Source organism: Coturnix japonica, chromosome 1 (genome assembly GCF_054131305.1).
Source record: "Coturnix japonica strain WE chromosome 1, WE-NBRP24, whole genome shotgun sequence".
NCBI classification, from domain to species: domain Eukaryota; kingdom Metazoa; phylum Chordata; class Aves; order Galliformes; family Phasianidae; genus Coturnix; species Coturnix japonica.
Genome location: NC_140663.1, coordinates 65,392,738 through 65,415,790, shown reverse-complemented (window position 1 = coordinate 65,415,790; position 23,053 = coordinate 65,392,738). Strand labels below are relative to the sequence as shown.

The following is a 23,053-nucleotide window of genomic DNA, read 5'->3' as shown; positions in this document are numbered from 1 at the left end:
TCATATATTAATGCATATATCAGTTAAACAATTGAAGAAAGCATTAATACTCTCAGTGTATGAATGATGAAAACAAAGCACATAGATTTTCTTTCAGAAAAAATATGAATAAGACATTTTTCTATAATGAGATCTTCATTTAAAGATTATATCTGGGCTAAATTTTGTATGCTATGCTCATCATGAGCTATCAATTAATGTAAGAGCAAATAATTTTACTATGCTATGTTCTTAACAGAAATTCTGTAGTAGAACTTTAAGAAATTCATTAAAAATAGTGCTATGCTTGTGCAATTGTTTTTTGTTTATATTTCTTTTCTTTTAAAAAGAAGAGAGAAAGAATGAAAGAAACATAATATTTATTTGAACACTAAAGAAACGGAAAAATGCTGATAAGCCCCACAGCCCAGTGTTATTTGTGATCTTTTTAAGCTTATTCTCATAAAAACAACATGTACTCTGATAATAATACTTATATATTTGTATAGAAAACCCAAACTGTAGATGGCCCCATATGCCAGACAGATCCATAGAACAGCTCTGAGCAACAGGAATATCCAGTAACATCACAGCAGTTCTTATACCGAGAGAGAGAAACTTTGGCTTTTGCCTTGTGCAGAACTCCCACAAAGATGAGATCAGCCCCTGGACAAAAATTTGCTCACCATATATGGTTCCAGAGACTCATTCAGCTCCTCACTCCCTCCCTACTCTGAGATATGCTAATACCAACAGAAGTATGCACAGAATTCACCCTATAGTTAGAAGAGTCCATTATGCAATAAATCAGTTCAGCTGGAATAGGCACATTAGAAAGAGAGAAAACTCTCAAAAATAAACCCAATAAACTCATAATAAATGGTTGTTTATTCAGCATGTTACACACACATACACACATACAAACACACATACACACACACACAAAAAAAGTATCTGAAACATTCCAGGTGGAGAGGTGGAGAGTGAGCGCAGATATCTGGTGTGGGTCTTAGTTCAACATAGACAGTGCTGCCTTTGTAAGACAGAAACACAAGAAGCTTTAAATTTGTCTCCATTTGACTGATCCTTCTTTAATCTTGGTGAAATTCAGAGTGAGAAAATGAGTTCTAAATCAAGTCTGTCATTATCTGCTTACTGAAGGTGACATGTTCATCTTTTCAATACCAGGATATAATCTACACTTCTGCTGTTGTGATCTGGAAAAAAGGGGTATCATTACCTTGCTTTGCTGTGTATAGAAGCAGATGCATTACTTTGATCCTATGAAGAATACAATCAGTATTGGTGGAACTATTCTTGTGCTTACTGATGTGCTTAATTTTTCACCCAAAGCATTGAGAGTGTTTGATGTTGGAATAGAACCCTATTTTGTCAAGAGCTGTTCCTCTTACCCAACAAACATGCTCCTCAGCTTTTGTATTAGCTGCAGTGTGAAAAGAAAAATAAGCATCTCTTGCTCTGTACCAGAACAGTGAAAGCTCATAATGTAAACACTTATCACCATTAACAAATTTTATTAAAATAAATAAATAAATAAATAAATATATACTTTATATATATATATATAAGAGTTGGTATCTGAGACAAGCACTGGAGAAAGCTGACTGAATGAACCTTCTAACTTAGGTAATTTGTAATACTTGATGTTACTCACTGGATCCTTCTTAAACAAAATAGCCATGAGGTTAATTAGGAATGCTAGTTGAATAAAGCTAGCAAGATTAGAAAGTAATGCAAAGTGATGGGGAGAATAATCTGAAAGCAAGAAAGAAATTCTTCTTTCTCTCACAATTCAGTTTCCTTCTGCACTTGCCCCACACATGCAACAGCATTTCCCAGCTTTTGCTTGGAACCCTACAGGGAGGAGAAGCCTCAACTTCTTTTCTTTCTACTGTTTCCACACAGCAACATCATGCCCTAGAAACTGTGCCATTTCTTACCTGAGCAGGTGCAATTAACAAAATTGCTCAGGTCATGCACAGTTTGTAACTTTATATGAAAGCCGAAAATCTGGATACAGTTTTGGCCTGAATGATAGGAAGCATGAGCTTCATTAAATTAGCACAGAGTTAGTTTATGTAAATCTTCTGCTAGATTCTGTCCAAAGGCTGATGCCAAATAGAAACAAACAAGCAAACTAACTCCATATGGTGGCTTTTTTTTTTTTTTTCCCCAGAATCCTTTGCTTATTCTTCTGTTCTTTCAAGTGCTTTTGGAATCTAATATAAATGTTAAGGCTGTTCTTATTGGTACTTCAAAAATTCAGGACTCAACCTATACAATAACTACAAAAAAAAGTGAGAATAAGAAGCATAAGTTATCAGTTCCTAAGTTTTTAGATCCAAACAGCTTCAGATCCCTGCAGTTTCACATGGGAGGCAATATAAGATTTTCAATAAGTCAAGTTCCAATTGTCAAAAAGTTTCTCATTTGTCTGCCTAAATTTAGATACCCAAAAATTAACAAAGCAGAGCACTTATTACAATTATAGGCATCTGTAGTCACTGACTTTCTCTTAGTCCCGAGAATAACTGACTTCACTTTCCTAGTGTTTGTATCATCTAGAATTATAGGTGATATAAAAATATGGGAGTCAATATTTAATGATAGCTGTAAGAATCACATTGTTAGAGACCTATAAGTAGACAGCCTTGGCCTAATCTATATAACAAAACAAAACCTCAGCCTAACCTTCTGCTGTTGTCAAAGAACCTTTAAATGATTCTAATTTATTATCAGAGCTATTACAATATGACATTAAAAAAAAAAAAAAAAAAAAAGAAAGAAAGAAAAAAAAAGAAAGAAAGAAAGCAATTCAAACCCTTACTTAAAACAGGTATTATCATTTAAAAAGTACAGTCTGGACATACTCCTGTAACAGCAGAAAAATTCTTTGACCTGATAAAAATCATACTAGATAAATAACATAGGAAAAATTTGCTTTGTAATAGTCAGCAATGTCTTTATAACAACCCACTGACTTTCAGCTCCTGGAGGTAAAACTATATATCAAAATGCATACCAGGCCAAAAATTCTCAACTAATTCTAGATCTTGGTATAGAGCCAGTGCAATGAAGAAATACCAGCTGAGATCCTGGACTTAGCGCAGCTGTATTAATGTGGCGTTATGGCCAAGCTAATTAGTCCTACTAGCAGCACACTGCAAGCTGTGGCTCAAACCTCCAGTTTACAAAGGCATGTCTGAGCATCTTGCCCCATATTCCTGAATATTTTCACTGACACACTTCCACGAGAAATATTCCTATTAGAACCTCCTTGAATACTCTCATGCCAACATGTGCAATGTACTAATGAGGAATGTGGTGAGTTAGCTTTACCAATTTCTGTCAGCCATTTCGCAACAGCTCCATAAATTTCATCAAGTATAAGTATTACAACGAGATTAATGATGACAGCAGTTGCAGTCACAGTCACTCGAACATTTGACCTGGTTGTCTCATTCGTGCTGAATGACAAAGCTGCTGATGTAGTAATGCGGTATACGATCACACCAAATACTGCAGAAAATGTCAGTGTAATCTGCAAAGAAATATACATATAGGTTAGTTTAATTACGATACTGACTTTTAAGCAGAAGCACTGAATTATATGTTCAGTTTGTTCTATGACTTGGAACTCTGTGGTTATTTCTTCAAGCAATACAATAGTAACGGGATAATTAAGCTAAAATTTGAGAATTCAAAACTAACAGGGACATAATAAAGAAGATGGATGCAGAATTGTGAGATAACATGACAATTCCTTTAAAAAGTGCATTTCCTCTGAGTTTAAAGCTCCAGAAATTATCCATTCAGTTCTGGTGAAACTCAGATGGTTCAGGTTCAAATGCAGGTATTAACAAAATCTGGCAATAGGTTCTGATGTTTTGGAATAGAGGACCTACATGTGTGTGCAGCCAAGGAAAGAGGTCCTACAGAAGTGCCACTTTACTGTCTGATAGCAATTCTGTTGGTGTAACTATTGCTACTAATTAAAACATACAAAAATATTTCCCTTACTATTATTATTTTAGGATAAAACAGTTATTAGAGATTCATTTCACATTCCTGTCCTAAAAATCAGCTCGTATCTTAGGGTCCTTCAGGGGCTGACTGGCTTACAAGATGAGGAAATTCAGCACGTGACAAAAAGTCAAATTCTCACAAGAATTTGAATTTCAGAAGACAATGATTTTCTGATTAAAGAAAATTTCTAAAACCCCCAAGAAAAGATCAATAACATAACACTTAAAAAATAGCCATTTTTTCATAGCCATATCAAGAAAGAGAGAGAAGGTATATTTTCCCCTTCCATTTTTGCCTTTGGCAAGTATTCTAACTGGTATTCATTATTCTATGTAAAACATCTTGAGATCCTCAGATAAAAAAGACTACTTAAATGTGAATGATCAGACTATTGTAACTATTTCAGTGGGCCTAGGAGCCAAGGTTCAAAGCACAAGTTTAGCAAAATTTAACTATTAATTTTGACTCAGTAAAACTTTATTGAATATGAATTGGTTAAGCGCTGGAATATGCTCCCAGGGAGGTGGTTGTGTCACCACCCATGAATGTGTCTAAATACCATTTGGATGTGGTTCTCAGGGACATTATTTAGTAGAGGGCTATTAGGGTAGTATGGTTAGCTTGCGATTGGACTCGATGATCAACCTGAGCAATTCTATGATTCAGTGATTCTCTACGTACAGAGGAACACTGTCTAATGAATGGTACTAGATCAAAAGAACCAGAACAGGATTAAGAGCTGGTTAAGTTAGAAAAGTTTGTCTAATAGCATTCACTATAAACTGGAAAAAATCCATTAGATATCAGACAGAATTCACAAACAATATTTCTGAGAAAACTGTAAGAAAATGTTAAATTTAATAATAAGTTGTATTTTATCTCTTTAAAGGAATGACTCATTAATGTTAAATTAAATGCAGATGACTTACACATTTTTGCTTCTTGACAATAATTTTCATTCAAATCTTAGTCTAAAGAATCTTAATACACAATATTCTGAATGAAAGTCTCCTTTCTTTCCCTTTTTATTTAGTTTTCATTATGTTGCCTTTGCTGGTTTTGATTGATTTTTCTGCCAATCATGAAAACATACAATATGCGCAGCTCTTATTATGACAGAAGTGGTTCAGGAACACAAAGATGAGAACTAGCACCTAACTTGGACTTGCCCACTATCAATTGCCACATAGAAAGATTATCCTCAATAATAGGAGAAAATAAAACAGAACTACACTGTAGTAATCTAATTCATCTTGCATCTCTAGAGTCACTTGAAGCTTTTATTTTTCCTATTTTGGATCACAGTCTCCTTCCCCTTCATCGTCTTCCAAGTACTTTTTTTTCTTCTTCTTTTCCAGGTGGATTTCTTTATTTCTTAGACATTTTTACTTTTTTGATGGACAAGCAAAACCAGTTTGCATGCATCATTCTGGAGCCAATGAGTAATCGGTTGTCTGTGGAGGTTCTACCTCAATCCCAAGCACCCACTTAAAAATAATAGCTTTACAGTTCAGGAAGAAGAGTCATCATAAGATGGTCCTCATCATTGAATCGATCATGTCCTCAAGTCATTGGTCCTCATTAAACAGAGAAAGTGGAAATTTCAGCTGACAGAAGACAAATGCCAGAATCTTAAACCCGAACAAAAGATTTAAGGAGAATGTTATTAGAGGATAAGATATTATCCTGGCACAAGACTTACTGGGCTAAACTGATACCTTCCTCCAAGTACGATAACATTTTAATGTCCAAACAGTTCTCCAGTGGAACTATTCCAGAGTCAAGTATTATGCCATGTGATCAGGAATAGGGCAGTAGGGCTCACAAGAAAGAACAGACTGAGCTCTTCTGCCATTACAATAACTGGTTTTCTTCTGACTGAGTCAAGCACAAGTAACAGAAAGAAAGGTGATGCCAGATTACCCTCTTGCAGAAGCTATTATGTTTTCATTACATTCTCACAAATCTTTGCTGCAACATATACTTTCTAAGTGAAAAGTTTATGAATTGTGACATGTTATTACTAATGACATACAAGCAAAAATGGTATATGGGGGGCTGGGGCTAGAGCTCCTCCTACCACTAGTCTTATTGAGCAAAAATAATATTTGTGAAATTATTTCAAAAATCCTTTCAAAAGAGACTGCTTACATCAAGTTTGGATCTTGAGCCCTCTATAGTCCAGCAGAGGTTTTATGTAAACAGAAAAGCTATAATCAGATTTTAAAACACCTGTAATACTAGAATTTGAAACACTGTAATTATATGGTGGCATTAAAATATAAACTGGGTGTAGAGACTGACTGAGCAAGAAAACCAGTACACTTAGTTAAGAAGAGAAAGGCCAGGAAAGAAAAATGCCTTTCTGATTGAAAGGGGATTCTGCTTGAAAATTAGAAACAAAGAAAAAAAAGCTTGCAATAAGAAAATTGTTAGCAGCTTCAGGGATTAGAATTTTCAGGGAAACTCCACTTTATAAACTTGGGAAAGGGAAGAACAGAACCCTTGGCCTGCAGGCTGCAAGAGTCCAGCACAGACCTGTACTGTTGTACTGTGGCCCCCTGCACTATGTTATTGTGGCAGTGACACCACCCTGCTGAGAGGAGGCATACTCCCATCTGTCAGCAAAAACCAAATACTGGTGTGTGATCAGCATTGTACAAACTGATCATGACAGGACTCATGAAGGTCACAGTGTGGTGGTAACTCAAGCTATGGCAAGTAACTTTAAGCATTAACTAATTAACTAATGAGTTTGCCTGCCTGACCTCTGATCCTGGAAAAGATGATCTTAAACACCACTTTTCTGTACTCTCTTCTGTAGCAATGGAAACTGCAGCAAGTGTGTACATATCTTTGTATCTGCACCTGAGTATTCTCAATTTCATCATTTATATCTATGTAGTTTTCACAGATAAAAACATTAGCCTGTGTGAACAATAACAGAGACTGATGAAACATTTACTTTCCTTGTGGAGTTTTCTGTGAGCCTACAACACTGGTGAGCATTTTCATTTATCTCTGATTATCTTTTCCAACATAATAATCTTTCTGGGCTAACTTCTCTATATTCTATACAACATCTGTATACTCATTGATCATACATGTAGTGTCCATACTTTACAGTTATCAGACCTGCACATCTTATTCTTGTTCCCATGCTAGGCTTGTATACCATGGTCTTCCACAACTACATCAACTACTAATACTACATCAGCATGTGTATTGGACAAATATTTCTCAGCAGCATATTTTTTTAATCCTATACTTCACCTGTTCCATAAGCTTCAAGTTTCTTCATATTAGAGCGCACTGAATTCTGTGCATTCAAGGAAATACACAGTGGATTTCATTTTTTCAGATAATGGAGGATGTAGCAGAAACCCTGTAGAGAGATGGCACATAGCAACAAACTGCTGTCATTACAGAGTGTTGTCCTCTCATAAGCAGTATTTGGAAAAGAGAGGATAAAGCTGGAGACATGTTTTAAGCTCTATGAGTTCTCCTAGTAGGACATGTATTTCTCAACAACCGTAGGTCATTACCCTAGCTGTCTGCATATTTTAGCCTTCTCTGAGAGTATTATTCAGGTTTCCATCCAAGATACTCATCACTAAATTTCACACACATAGTAAGTTTGGAGAAATAGATTATATTACCATAAATAAAATCAATCCAAAATTTGCTGCATATCCAGGCATACGGTCATTCCAAGTTAACTTGTCTTCTTCATCCTGTGGCAAAACAGAAAATAAATGTTACAGAATTGTGCAAAAGCAAATACTGAGTCTATAAGATTGATCAGTGAAAAACATTCTTACTTTCCCTTCTCCTGTTCTAGAACTGTATAAGACTTAAATGATTCAGTCTGGCATTTTAAAGCAGACATTATGTTGAGGAAGAAAAGATGGTAAAAGTTTAAGAAAGGCTATACTTGAAAAATCAGGGGGAAAAAAAAAAAAAAAGTAATACTCAACCAGGTTTATAATATTCACAAAAAAATGTATCAGGTATTTCTACATTTCATCATGTCGGGATTAGGACCTAAAATTCTCTTTAATTTACTTTTAGTCACAGTAAGGTTCAACCACTCACTTTAAATTGGTTCTTGCAATGCTTCAGGAGAAATCAGGAAAATAATGCTATTTATATCACTGATCCCAGATTTTGTGTCTAATGGCTTTATTAACTATATGTGGCCAGTAAGTTAATTCTTGCAATGATATAATAATTGTTCTTTGAGTATCTGGGTTATAGAACAGAGGAATTACAAAGGCAAACCTCCTCTTTAACTTTTTCAGCCGATTTTATTTTATTCTTTTCTCTCATTATAGAATAATTTAAAGTAACTGTGATCAGTAAAATATTGCATCCATAGTTGCTTGGCCCAGGGAAGGTTTGTCAGTCTCATACTGACCACTCCCAGCTGTCACACAGATCTTATAGTGACACTGGAGCATCTTGATGCCATGTTACTCCTCCTGGTGATCTTGTAGACTCAGAGACCCATGGGGAGTAGCATAGATGTTTCAGAGGTGCAAGCAAGGGGTAGGCCCACCCTCCACGGCAAGATAGAGGCCAAGTTCCTGTCTTGGATCAACACTTCAGCTTGCACTGGGGCATGTTTCAGGCTGCATAATTATATCAGGTACCAAAGAACGGGTCTTGATTTGCCACAGGGACATGATTAAGGAACCCTTAGTTATGAAAACCAGATGGTTGACCACAATGTCTGCAGGTCACATACCTCTTACCAAGGGGACTACCAATCCCTTAGCCTCCAATAATCTCCCCCAAGGTGCAAGTTGGCCACACCCCTTTGGACTCAATTTATCAAACTCATGCCAGCATGTCAACTTCATTATTTTCCAGTGACCATAGAGGTTGGTGGCCACAAACGTGGTAGACATGTTTGCTCTTGTGTTTAACCACATTCCGTATGTCTAACCAAATATCTCTGCCCCAGACTGATGAGGCATGAATATGTATCCTGGGTGGCCTACTGTGCAATCCAAAGAGCGAGCTCCTGGTACACTGCACAGCTACCTGTGCAAATATTCCGGATACTATCACCAGGTTCCTTGGTTATAACTATCCACGTGGCTCACAGTTCTTCCCATTGACTACTCTGACCACACCACTCTTCAAACCCAATTGTTTCAGTGGAAGGATGGCAGGCCACTGCTCTCCACTTTCTCAGGTTACTTTTGATGGACCCATGTGTATACCAGCCATCTTCAGGAATGGGATATTTCCCTTCCTAAACAGGACTTTTCTTCTAGGGAGTGACCATTGTAACTTCTGGCCCACCACTGTGATGTGTCACTGAACCAAGGATCTTCTTGAGCATTTTTTTCAATGGTGACAAAGACAGACTACTCCTGTGGCTGAGATAGGCAACCCATTGTGCCACAATCTGTGATTGGGTCACCCCTGTCTTAGGGAGGTGGTTTAGATCTTTCACCTACCCCTGAACTGGCAAGGTCATCTTAACTATGACTTCTCTGTTTACGTTATTGGCTCTACTGCCTATAATGCAGTGTATGTAGCCAATAACTGCTTTTCCAATCATACTACACCTCTCTTCTGCTCCATGATAGACCTAAGACCCGAGTGGAGGTTCAAATGTAGTTTTGGCTCTGACATACATAGGCCTCAGCCAAATGCATCCCAAGTTACATGGCCATCTAGTTTTGCTGAAAGAGTGGGATTGAATATACCCAGTGCCTGGGCTAGTTTTACAGCTAGTATTGCTTGCTGGAATGCCTCTTGTTCCATTCTTTCACAGTCCCATTTTTGGCCTTTCTTAGTGAGTAGGTATAAAGGTCTCAGCAGCTGCACCTTATACTCCCAGGGTGGGAGATGCCCAACACCCAGCTTCAACAATGTCTGGGTTACAAGGCTGGTCTGTCCCCAAGACCCACCAAGCATCACCCTATCTCCATGAAATTTAGTCGGATCACCATAAATAATTGAGGTTTCTGCGCCCGTGCCTACTAATGCCGTAACTAACTTACTGTATGTTCTTCCAGGACCAAAAAAATAGTTCAATATAGAGCATTTAGTCTCTTCTGGAGGCCCTAGGTGCAAGGGGACTGGCATCCCCCGTCATGCAAGTAACTGCGCAATGAACAATTCTTTTTTCTCACTTGGCTCAGGCATAGGGGACCAGGTCACTCGAGGAGGCTTTTTCCTTTTGTTAGGAGCTATGAAATCTTTCAAGTACCATTTCAAGTTCCATATTCTCATTGGTACTTTTTCAGTATTTCTTAACTCTGCTTTTTGGGGGATATTTTGAAACTTTTGATTTTTCTCCATCTCCCTTCATAGCTGGAGGGAGGCATGATTGGGCTGGTGCTCAGTTTCTTTAAATTGAACCCCAGCCCAGATTAAATCATGAAAATTCTGTTTGCAGGATACCCGTAGGGGTCTCAGCTGAGGCTTCTCCTAGTTTTATTTATAGGGATGACCTCTTTCCCTTCCAATTCCCAGATATTGTGCCTGGTCCTACGGCACTCTGTTTTTTCTAAATCAACCACATCCAAGGCTACTAATGGGCAGTGTGTCATACTTGCATGGAGGAGCTTCTTGTAAGATAAGGTCCTTCATACCGTCTGAAAACTTAACGAGGTCTGGACTCTCAAAAGCATCATCATGAATCACCCCCTTCATTTCCAGTTCTCTGATATCATTTTGAAGTTTCTCCATTGAAGTCCACAGACCAGTTTTTACTGGGATACTGCTTTTATTTGGCCACATGATCCTACATGCAGCCATTATCTCTTGAATCAGATAATGATTTTCCTCATTATGCATCACAGTCACATGTGGTCTAAATGCACAGTAATGGATGCAAGTTTAGAAATCTCATGTCCATTAATAACCACACTTTCAACCCCTTATGTCCCCTAATCTTAAAAGCCAAGCTGGTATGCTCTCTCATGTTAAAGACATGTAAAAGACTGTAATGACTGTTAAAGTAATCGTAATAAATTAATCCCTGAATTCGGCAGCAGTGCACAGGTACACCGTCACACATAAGGTGGTGTGGGCAAGGGACCACTCCCCAGGTAACAACCCTGCTAGTCTATCTTGGACTTTCTTTGGTTTGAGATATTATTGGTCTTATTTCTGGAGGATCTGAGGTTCCCAGATCCTCTAGGTGGATTTTAGTCTGCTTGATTTCTCTTTTATTCTTAGATTCAACCACAATCCAAAGATCCTGTTAATCTAAGAACCTTACCCCTTCAAACGATATGTCCATTCATTTCAGAGGGGAAATACCATTTGAAGATGAGACAGTTTGCCCTGTCAGAAGTGTGATTTTATTTTCCAGTTGTCTGACATGGGCTTTTAAAAGCGTATTCTCATCTTTCATTTCTTTCTTAGAGGAGTGATACACATTTATTGTAGCAGCAGCCATGCTACAGGGGATACTGCTACTACTCTTTTCTCAGCTGCCAAAAAGAAGTTTGTTCTAATTTATACAAGAATTCAGCCACCTTACAAGGGGATTAAATAATGGGACCACTGTCTGTTATAGACCCCAGAGAAATCTCTGTACCCTTGTCTGGAGCACCTTTTTCTCCTCTTTCTTCTCTCCCTTTGCTGTTCACAGGCCTCTTTCTCACACATTTTCCCTCCCTCCTCTCTGCCTCAATGGCATTTTTCTCTTTCCTAAATACATTCTTCCACAGCCACAGAGAGGTTCGCTGATGTCCCCTATTATGGGTCTAATAGAGATGCTGGAACTGACCATGGTCAGCATAGGTCATCTCCAGTCTCAGAGCCCCTCAGTGCCATGACACCAATGACCAGCACATTATACCTACTTTGGAATACTGAGCAAGAAAATGCAGGCTGAAGAGAACTCAGTGGAATGAAAGTCACTGAAAGTGTTTTCCCAGTCTTTTGTAATGGAGGACACAAAAGTCTGACAGAAAAAGGGAGGCCGTGCAAGGCAAAGAACATCTGGATAAAGGAAGGAAAAGGTTAGAATGCCATCTGGTCAGCTTTCTCTCTATTGGATGTGCTTTCTTTAAGCCAAAGGGAAAAATAAACATATGATGGAATCAGAAGTCAGGGGGAAAAAAAAAAAAAAAAAAAAAAAAAAGTAGGGAAAAAAAAAAAAAAAGGATGAAAATATTATTAAGTTACTTATCATTCATGCCAATAATTTAAGTACCAAATCTTGAAATTTTTATCAATATAGTTGGCAAATGGTAACAGAAAATGCTGTTTTCTGTTATGGCTCTTGGTAAGAAATCCAGATCTAGAACTTCACTTGGTATTTTGCATTGCACTCAATTTGCTGTCCATAGTGCCATCTAGCCGTTAAAAGTCTGTACTGTAAGATAGCAAGAATGCCTTGTCTGGAAAGTGTTAAACATTGCATTGCATTGCAGACAGTAATGGTGTTTTATTTTAAATCAATTGAATTTGTCAGAAGATTTCTTATGAAACTCATCTCATTTTAATAAATAACATTAATTACTGAACATTTCTTGGATTTTAGAAGTAGCTTTCTGGGACATTAATGAAAACTCAGCCATATAGGTAAGGAATCTGTTTGGAGTAGTTTAAAAAATGTATACAATTATTGACATAGTAGACTAAAACTGATCATCTAAATAACAGTCTCAGTGGCAGATATGTCACGCCCTGGTGTGTTCCCCAAAGGATACCACATTTCATAGAAGTGTTCACATGAAGAGAAAAACGTTCTTAACAGAGATTATGTTTCTGTAGTAAACAAGACAAGATAACAAATAATTTTTAAATTCTTTAAACACAATTTTGTTTTCACAGTTGAATTAGAAGAAAAAGATACCGAGTAAGTAGCTGTTTTCACAGAATCACAGAATCGTAGGAGTTGGAAGGGACCTCTAGAGATCATCGAGTCCAATCCCCCACCAAAGCAGGTTCCCTACACCAGGTCGCACAGGTAGGCGTACAGGAGGGTCTTGAATATCTCCAGAGAAGTAGACTTCACAACCCCCCTGGGCAGCCTGTTCCAGTGCTCTGTCACCCTCACCGTAAAGAAGTTCTTGCGCACATTCATGAGGAATTTTTTGTGTTCCAGATTCTGGCTGTTTCCCCTTGTCATCTCTCCAGACATTGCTGAGTCTGGCCTCACCACTTTGCCCCCCACACCTCAGATATTTATAGACCTGGATCAGGTTTTGGATGTAGTCATGTATTCCTGATTTAATATGATGTTGAATATGTTCCTGTCTAGATCAGAAAAGAAAATAAAATTAAACCAAAAACTATCTAGGCCAGGCTCATCCAACCTTGAGCCCAAGGGCTATGTGCATCCTGACACAGTTCACATTGCAGCCAGACATCTGTCTTGTTTCATCATGGTGGTGGTTCTAACCCACTGATTAGCCTGGCGCATCCTTGGGCACAACTCTGCAACAGCCAACCAAGGGTGTTCTATAAATCCTGTCTGCGCAGAAACAGAGCATGGGGCACAGTGCAGTGGAGGCTCAAGTTACAGCAAATAAGTTTATTCATTTTGATAAACTGGCTAAACACAGTCTTGCGAACACGGAAAAAAAAAATATGGCATATTGGCCACTTCATTTTCAGTTAACATAAATACATGACATGTAGATGTTTGAATGGAATGCATTGAGTTGCAATCAGACATTCAACTCAGAAATTTGATCATGACTCTCTACTGGACTTCTATGCACCTTATCTTAACAGAAGGAAGTACCCCCTCACTTCACAAGTATGCCATATTTTGGCAGTGTGTATGTTTGTGATCAACTGTTTTCAAGGATGAAGTGCAGGAACAGTAAAATTTCATCAAAAATCACTGACAAACACCTTGAGAAGTCACTAAGAATTGCAGCCACTTTAACTGAATCAGATAAATGCATTAGTTTTACAAAAATATCAAATATACCACTAGTTTTATGATTTTCTTGTTTTCCTTTTCAAGTTTTAATAAAATATACAGATTTTTTATTTTTTTTAAAGTATTACTTGCATACATTAACTGTATTATTTGTTTTATAAGGTCTGCTCTGAAAATAATGCCTCCTATTTAGTTACGTAGGCCTACAACATCAGAGGCAGATGTTGATGGTATGACAGTAGTGGTTAGACATTCCCACCAATATTCACTTATAGTTTATTGTTTTGTGATAGATGTAGCCGAGGGTCAATCTGACAAAATGCCTTCTGACATCAAAGTGCATATGCAAGCAAAGGTGTGAAACTGAGTTCTTTCGTGCATGAAAAGCTAGTCATTGAAATTCATTGATACTTGATGCACGTTTATGGAAACCAAACAGTGGATATGAGTCATGAGACTGGGAGTCATGAGACTGTCCTTTTCTTTCTTTGTTCCCCTGCTGTTTTGCCTACAGCATTAGAGTAAGGACTTTGATTTCAGAAACTCTCTCATATTTATTTGATTCATTAGCTTCAAGGATAGTAAAAATGTATCATATTTTATTATCTCACATTCTACTAAAATATTTAGCAAACTGAGTTTTCCTTAGTTGCTGTTATCCTTTGTCCAGGCCCATCTCCCTACCTTTTCCTCCCCCACACCTCCTTTCCCAGAGTATGGGTCTGTGGGTCCCTTCACTTCCTTGTCATTGAACTAGGTCAAACCAGGCCAAACTGAAACACAGAACTGCAATAATTGACTGGAATTTAGTAAAAGATGATCAGGGAAGAATAGAATCTAGGATCTCTTTCTCTTTTTTTCCTAAGATTTTGCACAGCAGTCAGTGGTAACAAGCTGTAGAATTATATTTCCAATAACAAAATGCAGTTCATCTGTAAGTATACAGAAAAAATATCAAACAAGTTAATGCCATTTTTATATCTACATTTTTCTGAGCAGAAAAAAGCCTTAAAATGTGCAAAAAATCTGATGTCAAAATAAACATCCAATAGTAATAATGGTGGCATCATACACAGTGAATAACACAACAAAAATTACATGCGTTTTACAGGCTCAATTAAGGAACGAAATGAGCTTATTCTGAAATAAAGTGTCAAGGTAATTTTACTTTAAGCATGACATAAGATGAAGGCAAGAAAAAAATGGATACTTCAGTGCTATTCAGAGGGTAAAAGAAGCTAAGAGCCTGCAGTGCAGACAATTTTTGAAGACAATATATGCCAGGATAATCTTTAAAAAGGAGGTACAAATAATTCATATGAACATTTCTGGAACTGTACAGTGGCCCACAGTGACAACTACAGGCAGAAAACTGTTTAAGCAAATTCCTGGGACTGTTCCAGGAATTTGAGCAAGTCTGTACTAGGGCCCCCAAACTGTATAAGAGGAAAGATAAAATGACTGCCACCCTGACCATATGCCAATGCCTGTACCTGTGCCTTTTTTTTTTTTTTTTTTTTTTGCTACAAGGATAATAAATCTGGTTTTTAACTAATATTCTTATTAGAAAAACCTCTAATCACAACTTGAGTATTTCTAGGATGAAGTCACAAGCCTCATTAGGTCATAACAATATTCATTATCCTTGCTGTTGAAAACATGTGGCTTATTTCCATGTTGAAATTGCCTATCTTCATCTTCCAGTCTTGGCTGTAACTTAGTTAAGAAAAACTACCATCAGATTTCTGGTTTGGGCAGTAGGTTCTGAGCAGGTTTTAGGGCTGCAGGAACTGAGGACAGACTGGATCTGAGCCATTGGTAAGTATGCTGACTTCCTCGGGCCCAGGTCAGGGACATAACCAGAAAACTTCTAAAGCTGGTTAGGCCCACTGATTATTTTCTGTTACTTATAGTTCAGGTAGGCAGTGATGAATTGCCTAAGAACTATGAAATGAGATTTCAGGGCTTTAGGGTGTTTAGTTGAAGGAGTGGGAGCTCAAGTCATTTTTTGTTCTATACCTTGAGGGGAAGTGAGGGACACAGAGTGGGCTTGAAAGCACAAGCAATGAATAATTGGCTGGTGTCAAGGCAGAAACTTTGGGTTCTTTGATCATGGGGCAGTTTACTCTGCCCCTGGTCTGCTGTCCATCCATGGAACCTGCCTATCAAAGGGGGCAACGAATCCTAGCACAGGAGCTAGCGGGTCTTATTGAAAGAGCTTTAAACTAGCTAAGACAGGGGAAGGGGACAAAACAGGGCTCACAAGAGATGAGCCTAGGGGAACGATGCTTGAGCTGGGGGTGAGGCAGATGACTGCTGAAGTGCATCTACACCAATGCATGTAGCATGGGCAACAAGCAGGAGGAGCTGGAAACGATTGTGCATCAGGCAAACTACGGCCTAGTTGCTATTACCGAAACATGGTGGGACCACTCCCATGACTGGAGTGCTGTGATGGATGGTTACAAGCTCTTCAGAAGTGACAGATGCTGAAGGAAGTGGTGGTGTGGCCCTTTATATCAAAGAATGTTTTGATGTTGAAGAGCTTGGGGTTGGGAATGATAAAACTGAGTGTCTGTAGTTAGAGATCAGGGGTAAGGCCTGCAGGGGTGACATCTTGGTGGGGGTCTGTTATAGGCCTCCCAATCAGGATGAAGAGATGGATGAGGCAGTCTATGAACAGCTTCTGGAAGTTGCATAACCACAAGCACTCATTCTCTTGGGAGACTTCAGCTTTCCTGATATATGTTGGAAATATAATACAGCGCAGAGAAAGCAATCCAAGAGGTTTCTAGAGTGCGTGGAAGATTGCTTCCTTACCCAGCTGGTAAGAGAGCCTACCAGGGGTGGTGCCTTGCTAGACTTGCTCATCACTAACAGAGAGGGACTGGTGGGAGATGTGAAGGTTGGGGACTGTCTTGGGCAGAGCAACCATGAAACTGTGAAATTCTCAGTTCTTGGAAATGTCAGTAGGGTGACTACCAAAACTGCTATCTTGAACTTCCAGAGGATGGACTTTGACCTATTCAGAACGCTTGTTGCAGGGGTCTCTTGGAAGTCGCCCCTTAAGGGTAAAGGGGTCTAGGAAGCCTAGATGCTTCTCAAGATGGAAATCTTAAAAGCACAAGAAGAGTCTGTCCCTGAATGCTGTAAAGCAATCCGTAGGGGAAGAATACCAGTGTAGATGTACCAGGAACTATTACTGAGACTCTGGAAGAAAAAGAGAGTCTATGTCCTATGGAAGAAGGGACAGGCTACTTGAGGAGATTACAAGAAAGTTGCTAAAGTGTGAAGGGAAGAAGTTAGGAAGGCAAAAGCCCAACTTGAACTCAGATTGGCTACTGCATTAAAAGAGAATAAGAAATCCTTTTATAGATAATCAAATTATCATTGGTAAGAGAAGAACCAGGAAAAATGTCCATCTTTTACTTGATGCAAAGGGAAATTTGACCACTGAGGATAAGGAGAAGGCTGTGGTCCTCAATGCCTTCTTTACACCTGCCTTTAATAGGCAGATCAGTTATCATCAGGGCACTGGATTATCTGGAGAGGGCACTGGGTTATCTGGAGAGGTCCCAGAGGACTGGAGCCTTGCCAATGTTACTCCCACCTACAAGAAGGGCCATAAGGAGGATTTGGGGAACTACAGGCCTTTCAGCCTGACCTTGGTACTGGGGAAAGTTATGGAGCAAATAATCTTTGGTTAAATCACTTGGCATGTGCATGGCACCTAGAGGACCAGGGCAAACCAGCATAGGTTCATGAAAGGCAGGTGGTGCTTTACCAACCTCATCTTCTATGACTGGGTGACCAGACTGGTAGACAAGGGAAAAGCTGTTGATGTAGTCTACCCGGACTTCAGCAAAGCCTTTGACATGGTCTCTCACAGTATTCTCCTGGGGAAACTGGACAGGCCTGTGGCCTGGAGAGGTATACCTTTCTCTGGGTAAGGAACTGCCTAGAGGGCTGTGCCCAATGGGTAGTGGTTCATAGAGTTAAATCCAGCTGGTGACCGGTTACAAGTGGTGTCCCCCAGGGACTGGTACTGGGGCCCATCTTTATTGATGACCTAGATGAGGGGATTGAGTGTACCCTCAGTAGGTTTGCAGATGACACCTCAGACAGTCGATCTGTCTGAGGGTAGGGAGGCCCTTCAGAGGGATCTAGATAAGCTGGATCACTGGGCTGAGGTGAATGGGCTGAGGTTCAACGAGGCCAGGTGCTGGGACCTGCACACTGGCCACAGTAACCCCATGCAGTGCTGTAGTAACTGCGAAGAGGTAAGAGACCTTGGGATGTTAGTTGATGCTCAGCTGAACATGAGCCGACAGTGTGCCCTGCTGGCCAATAGGGCCAACAGCATCCTGGCCTGCATTAGAAATAGTGAGGGAATCATCCCCCTATACTCAGCATTGGTAAGGCCACATCTCCGGTACTGTGTTCAGTTTTGGGCCCCTCACTACAAGAAAGACATTGAGGCCCTGGAATGTGCCCAGAAAAGGGCAACAAAACTGGCAAGGGGTGTGGAGCACAAGTCTTATGAGGAGTGGCTGAGGGAGCTGGGATTGTTTAGTCTGGAGGAGGCTCAGGGGAGACCTCATCACACTCTACGACTTCCTGAAGGGAGGTTGTGATGAGGAGGGGATTGGCCTCTTCTCCCAGGCAACAAACAGGACCTGGGGAAATAGCCACAAGTTGTACCAGAAGAAGTTTAGATTAGACATAAGAAAAAACTTTTTTTTTTTCTCAGAGAGTGGTCAGGCACTGGAATGGGCTGTTCAGGGAGGTGGTGGAGTCACCATCCCTGGCAGTGTTCAAGAGGTGTCCAAATGAGGAGTTACAAGATATGGTTTAGAGGCTTGTGGTAACAGCAGTAATGGGAGGACAGTTGGACTAGATGATCTTGTAGGTCCTTTCCAATCTTGTTATTCTATGATTCTTTACAGATAGTGACTGGGGTGTTTCTTGGCTTTTATTCTAGCTTCAGCCACTTAGTCAGAGCAGAATGCATCAGCCAAGAACACAGCTGCAGTATGATTGGAAACAATTCTTCTACAGGCAACAGACTTGCCTTGAAATAGAGAAGTATGTGTCAGCTGCCAAGGTCCTTTGCCTCAAGATACTTATATTTATACTCCTTCCACAATAACAGACAATGCAATGGTTACTATGTTAGATGAGGGTCATGGAGCACAAAGAAGCCTGGTAAAAGACAGCAGCCTCTTTTTTTTCTTTTCTTTTCTTTTCTTTTCTTTTCTTTTCTTTTCTTTTCTTTTCTTTTTCTTTTTTTTTTTTTTTTTTTTTTTTTTTTTTTTTTTTTGTCAGTACTGCAGAGAAACTGGCAGAATGAAGGACAAGATAATTTTAAAAGTGTCTAGTTCGTATCCAACTTAACAACTTTTTTCATTCTCAAAATTGCCAAGTAGTGTGTACACATATATAAATAGACACAGACATACATGTAGATAAGTGCATGCGTGTTGGTATATGCATATATATCACATGCATACAATGAGTACATGGATAAAACTCTTTTTTAAATTTAGGACAAAGATACGAGCAACAGTTCATAGATAAAATATATTATCAGTCTTCTTCTCCAAGTTGTACAACGTGGACATACATCCAGCTATGCTAGTTCTTCTCAAACAAAGGTAGTCTGCAACATTCTAACAAGCTCTCTTTCTGATTTTTTTTTCACTGCAGCAATAGCACATATCTAGGCTTTGCTAGGAGATACATATTAGCTATCGGATATATTAATTAGAGTGAGAAAACCTCTGAATTGCATTCCCATATAGAAATGTTGCTGAAAATTTGACCTTGGTTTCAAATATAAGAAACCAGTGTTCCCTGAGCTAATTTCAGGGAAGTATTTCAAGTTGCTTCACTCACTTAAGTTTGTAAGGATAAACTTGTTAAATTTAATTCACTGTAGTTTATTCAGAAATAGAAGTGTTTCCTTGATGTGCTGTATTTAATGCATACATTGTCTTTGATATCAATGGGCCAGGGTAAACTGTATGAGTTTCGACAGGGCCAAAGCATCAGGTCTTGCATTTTGGTCACAGCAACCCCCAGCAACCCTGGGAGGAGTGGTTGTAAAGCTGCCTGATGGAAAGGGACCTTGGCATACTGATGGACAATCAGCTGAATATAAGCCAGCAGTGTGCCCAGGTGGCCAAGAAGGCCAATGGCATTTTGGCTTGTATCAGGAATGGTGTGGTGAGCAGGACTACAGAAGTCATCCTGCCCCTGTACTTGGCACTGGTGAGGCCCCACCTTGAGTACTGTGTTCAGTTTTGGGTACCTCAATACATAAATGACACTGAGGTGCTGGAGCAAATCCAAATGTCATGGTTTTACGATTTTTGGTTATCAGTATTTCACATCATAACATCATGTAGTGAACTGGGAGTTACAGAGCTAATGCTTCAGTTCCCAGTACATGTCCCAGAAGAGAGGACATAAAACTCCTAACATAGTCATGAGACACCCCCCTTCATCTGTCTTGTCTCTGTTGCAGGTGCCATCTCATCACAGCATTAGAGTAAGGCCTTCAGCTTTCAGACACTCAATTTGTTTTATTAACTTCAGTTCTAATTAGATTGTATTGTAGTGAGTTATCTTGCTTTCTGATATCTTATTTAGTAAATTAGTTTGTTTCTCCTCAGATTGTTGCCACTGTTTTGTTTTTAGGCCCATCTCTCTATCCTTTTTCCCCTTTCCTGCAGCATGCATTCACCCACCCTACTAGTCACAGAGCCAGCTGGAACCAGCCCTTAAACCACTGACACCAAAGAAAGAGCAACAAAAGAGCAACAAGGCTTGTGAAGGGCTTGGAGAATACGCTCTACCAGAAGCAACTAAAGGAACTATGGCTGCTTAGTCTGGGGAAGAGGAGGCTGAGCTGAGACCTTATTGGTCTCTTCAAATACCTGAAAGGTGATTACAGTGACAGTGGGGTTGGTCTCTTCTCACTGGTGATAGGATGAGGGGAAACAGCCTCAAGTTGTGCCAGGGACGCTTAGAATGGATACCAGGAAAAACTTTTTTACAGAAAGAACATACTGGAATATGCTCCCCAGGGAGGTGGTTGAGTCACAGTCCCTGAATGCTCAGGGACATGAATTATCAGAGAGCTGTTAGAGTTACAGAAGTATATTTAGTTTGCAGTTGAATTTGATGATCTTGAAGGTCTTTTCCAACCTGAGCAATTATATAATTGTAGCATATTGTGATCATTATTGTATAAACAGCATTAATATACTCAGTATTTATATCACTGTTTAAAATCAACTCCTAGTTATTTACATATGGTTTGAGAGAGAACTGACAGAACTTTTTTTTTTCTCTACAATGACAGTTTAACATATGGTTTGCAAGGATTAATTATTAATGAAAACAGAAAACACTCAGAAGATTACCAGAAAAATACTGTGAAAAGACAAACAATAGGTTTACAACTGTAGTGTTAAGTATTCACTGTTTATCACTAGTCTTCAAAGCTGACAAAAATATAGTAGGTATATCAACAAAGTAAATTTCTGTAGTCCTGTAACAGAAAAATGAAAGAGTTGGAAGCAGTGGACAAAACTGGCATGTAGTATCTAGACAAAGATCAGTAAGCAGTTTGTCCTATATTTAACATAATAATTCTGAAATATATGTTACTGAGAGGACCTCTGGGAAGCCTTGAGTCTAATAAAGTGATAAAGTTCCCATGCCAAGCTGCAGATGTTCTGAGCTTTCAGTGTTGTCACAGAAAATGAAAAAGATCTTGTAATTCATAAACTAGAACACTCATAAATCAGGAATGGAGACAGGAATACTTAGGATAAATACATCACCTGATAGAGGCAAGACTACAAGGGAAGCAGTGGTCCTTTCAAGACTCTCATGCAGCATTTTTTTGCTATGCACTTTCTGCAGTTTTAATCTGATGCATATTTTGCATGGTGGTGCATCATTGCCTATGCAAAAGACTCAGAGATCCTGCTACAGAGCATAGAAAAATATAACACTGCTATGCAGGCAATGTTTACCTACATCATTTCATATCTTAATGCTGTCCCAGATACATTCCAAAGATCCTTAAGTGGAATCCCATTTACATCAATAGATAATCTTGCATTTACATCCCATCGTATAACCAGATTTCAACACAAGTTAAGAAAAACAGCTTCTTCTGGAGAACAGCTTGCAGCATGAAGTCATCAATGTAACATTTCCTCAGCCTTCCCAGAAATATGCAGACTGACCCCCTCATTTGCTGGAACTACTTTGGATGGGTCTTCCAGAAGATTTTCAAGCTAGACTGTCCAACAGAAAATTGCAGGGATTTGTTGGGAATCCTCTGTTGAAACATATCTGATATAAAGGATTCTATTTCAGATCCTGTTCATCTAACTAGCATACTGTACATGACTGAAATGAAGGCAATAGATATGGACTAGGTTGCCTACATTACTGGTTACTGTTTCAATAAAGTTTGAGCTAAGTGACCTGCAATTTGGGCAACCATACCTCTGACAAGCATCCACAGAAATGCAGAAGCTTCATATCACCATATGAATACACACAAAGCAGTTGTATTCTGTGACAAAATAGTGTCAAAATAAGCAGTCCTTTCAAATTGTGGAATAGTGTAATACAGCTGATCTCTTTTGAGACTGAAACTTTTCATTCACACATGCGTTAGTAGGAGGAAAGGCAATATGGGGGGGGGGGAGAGAGAGAGAGGAGAGAGAGAGAGAGAGAGAGAGAGAGAAAAAGCTGGTGTAGAGACCTCTCACTAATGTTTCTTTCTACAAACCCACCCTCTTTCAAAAGAGAAAGGGTGTATTTGTTTGTTTGGTTTTTACCCTTGTGAGAATATGCATTACTCAGTGATACACCTACAGAGACAAGAGAAGAAGGGAAAAAGATTATTTGGAACCTAGAAATACTGAGGAATTCTCCATTACTTGCATTGTTGGATTCAAGGCTGTGTACTTTTCTATAATCTTTCTATTTGTTCTTTTTCAAACTGTTGATACAAATAGCTTTGCAGGAGTCAAAAATAGATTTTAAAATATCTATCAATCTAATGAAAGAAATGAACAGCTCACTGTTAATACAGATTTAAAATAATAATAAAGTGAAGGCTTAAATTACTAC

The 23,053-nt window shown here is 39.0% G+C and overlaps 1 protein-coding gene across 2 annotated transcripts in view; it reads right to left on the bottom strand.

The window, feature by feature from the left end:
• Nucleotides 1-23,053, bottom strand: part of ANO2 (anoctamin 2) — a 105,211-nt gene that overhangs the window by 34,499 nt on the left and 47,659 nt on the right. For both annotated transcript variants that reach the window (XM_032440933.2, XM_085522232.1), the window contains 2 exons: nucleotides 7,686-7,760; nucleotides 3,340-3,541 (listed from right to left, as the gene is read on the bottom strand). In XM_032440933.2, coding sequence (XP_032296824.2) covers nucleotides 3,340-3,541; nucleotides 7,686-7,760 — 277 coding nt within the window. The remainder of the gene's footprint in view (nucleotides 1-3,339; nucleotides 3,542-7,685; nucleotides 7,761-23,053) is intronic.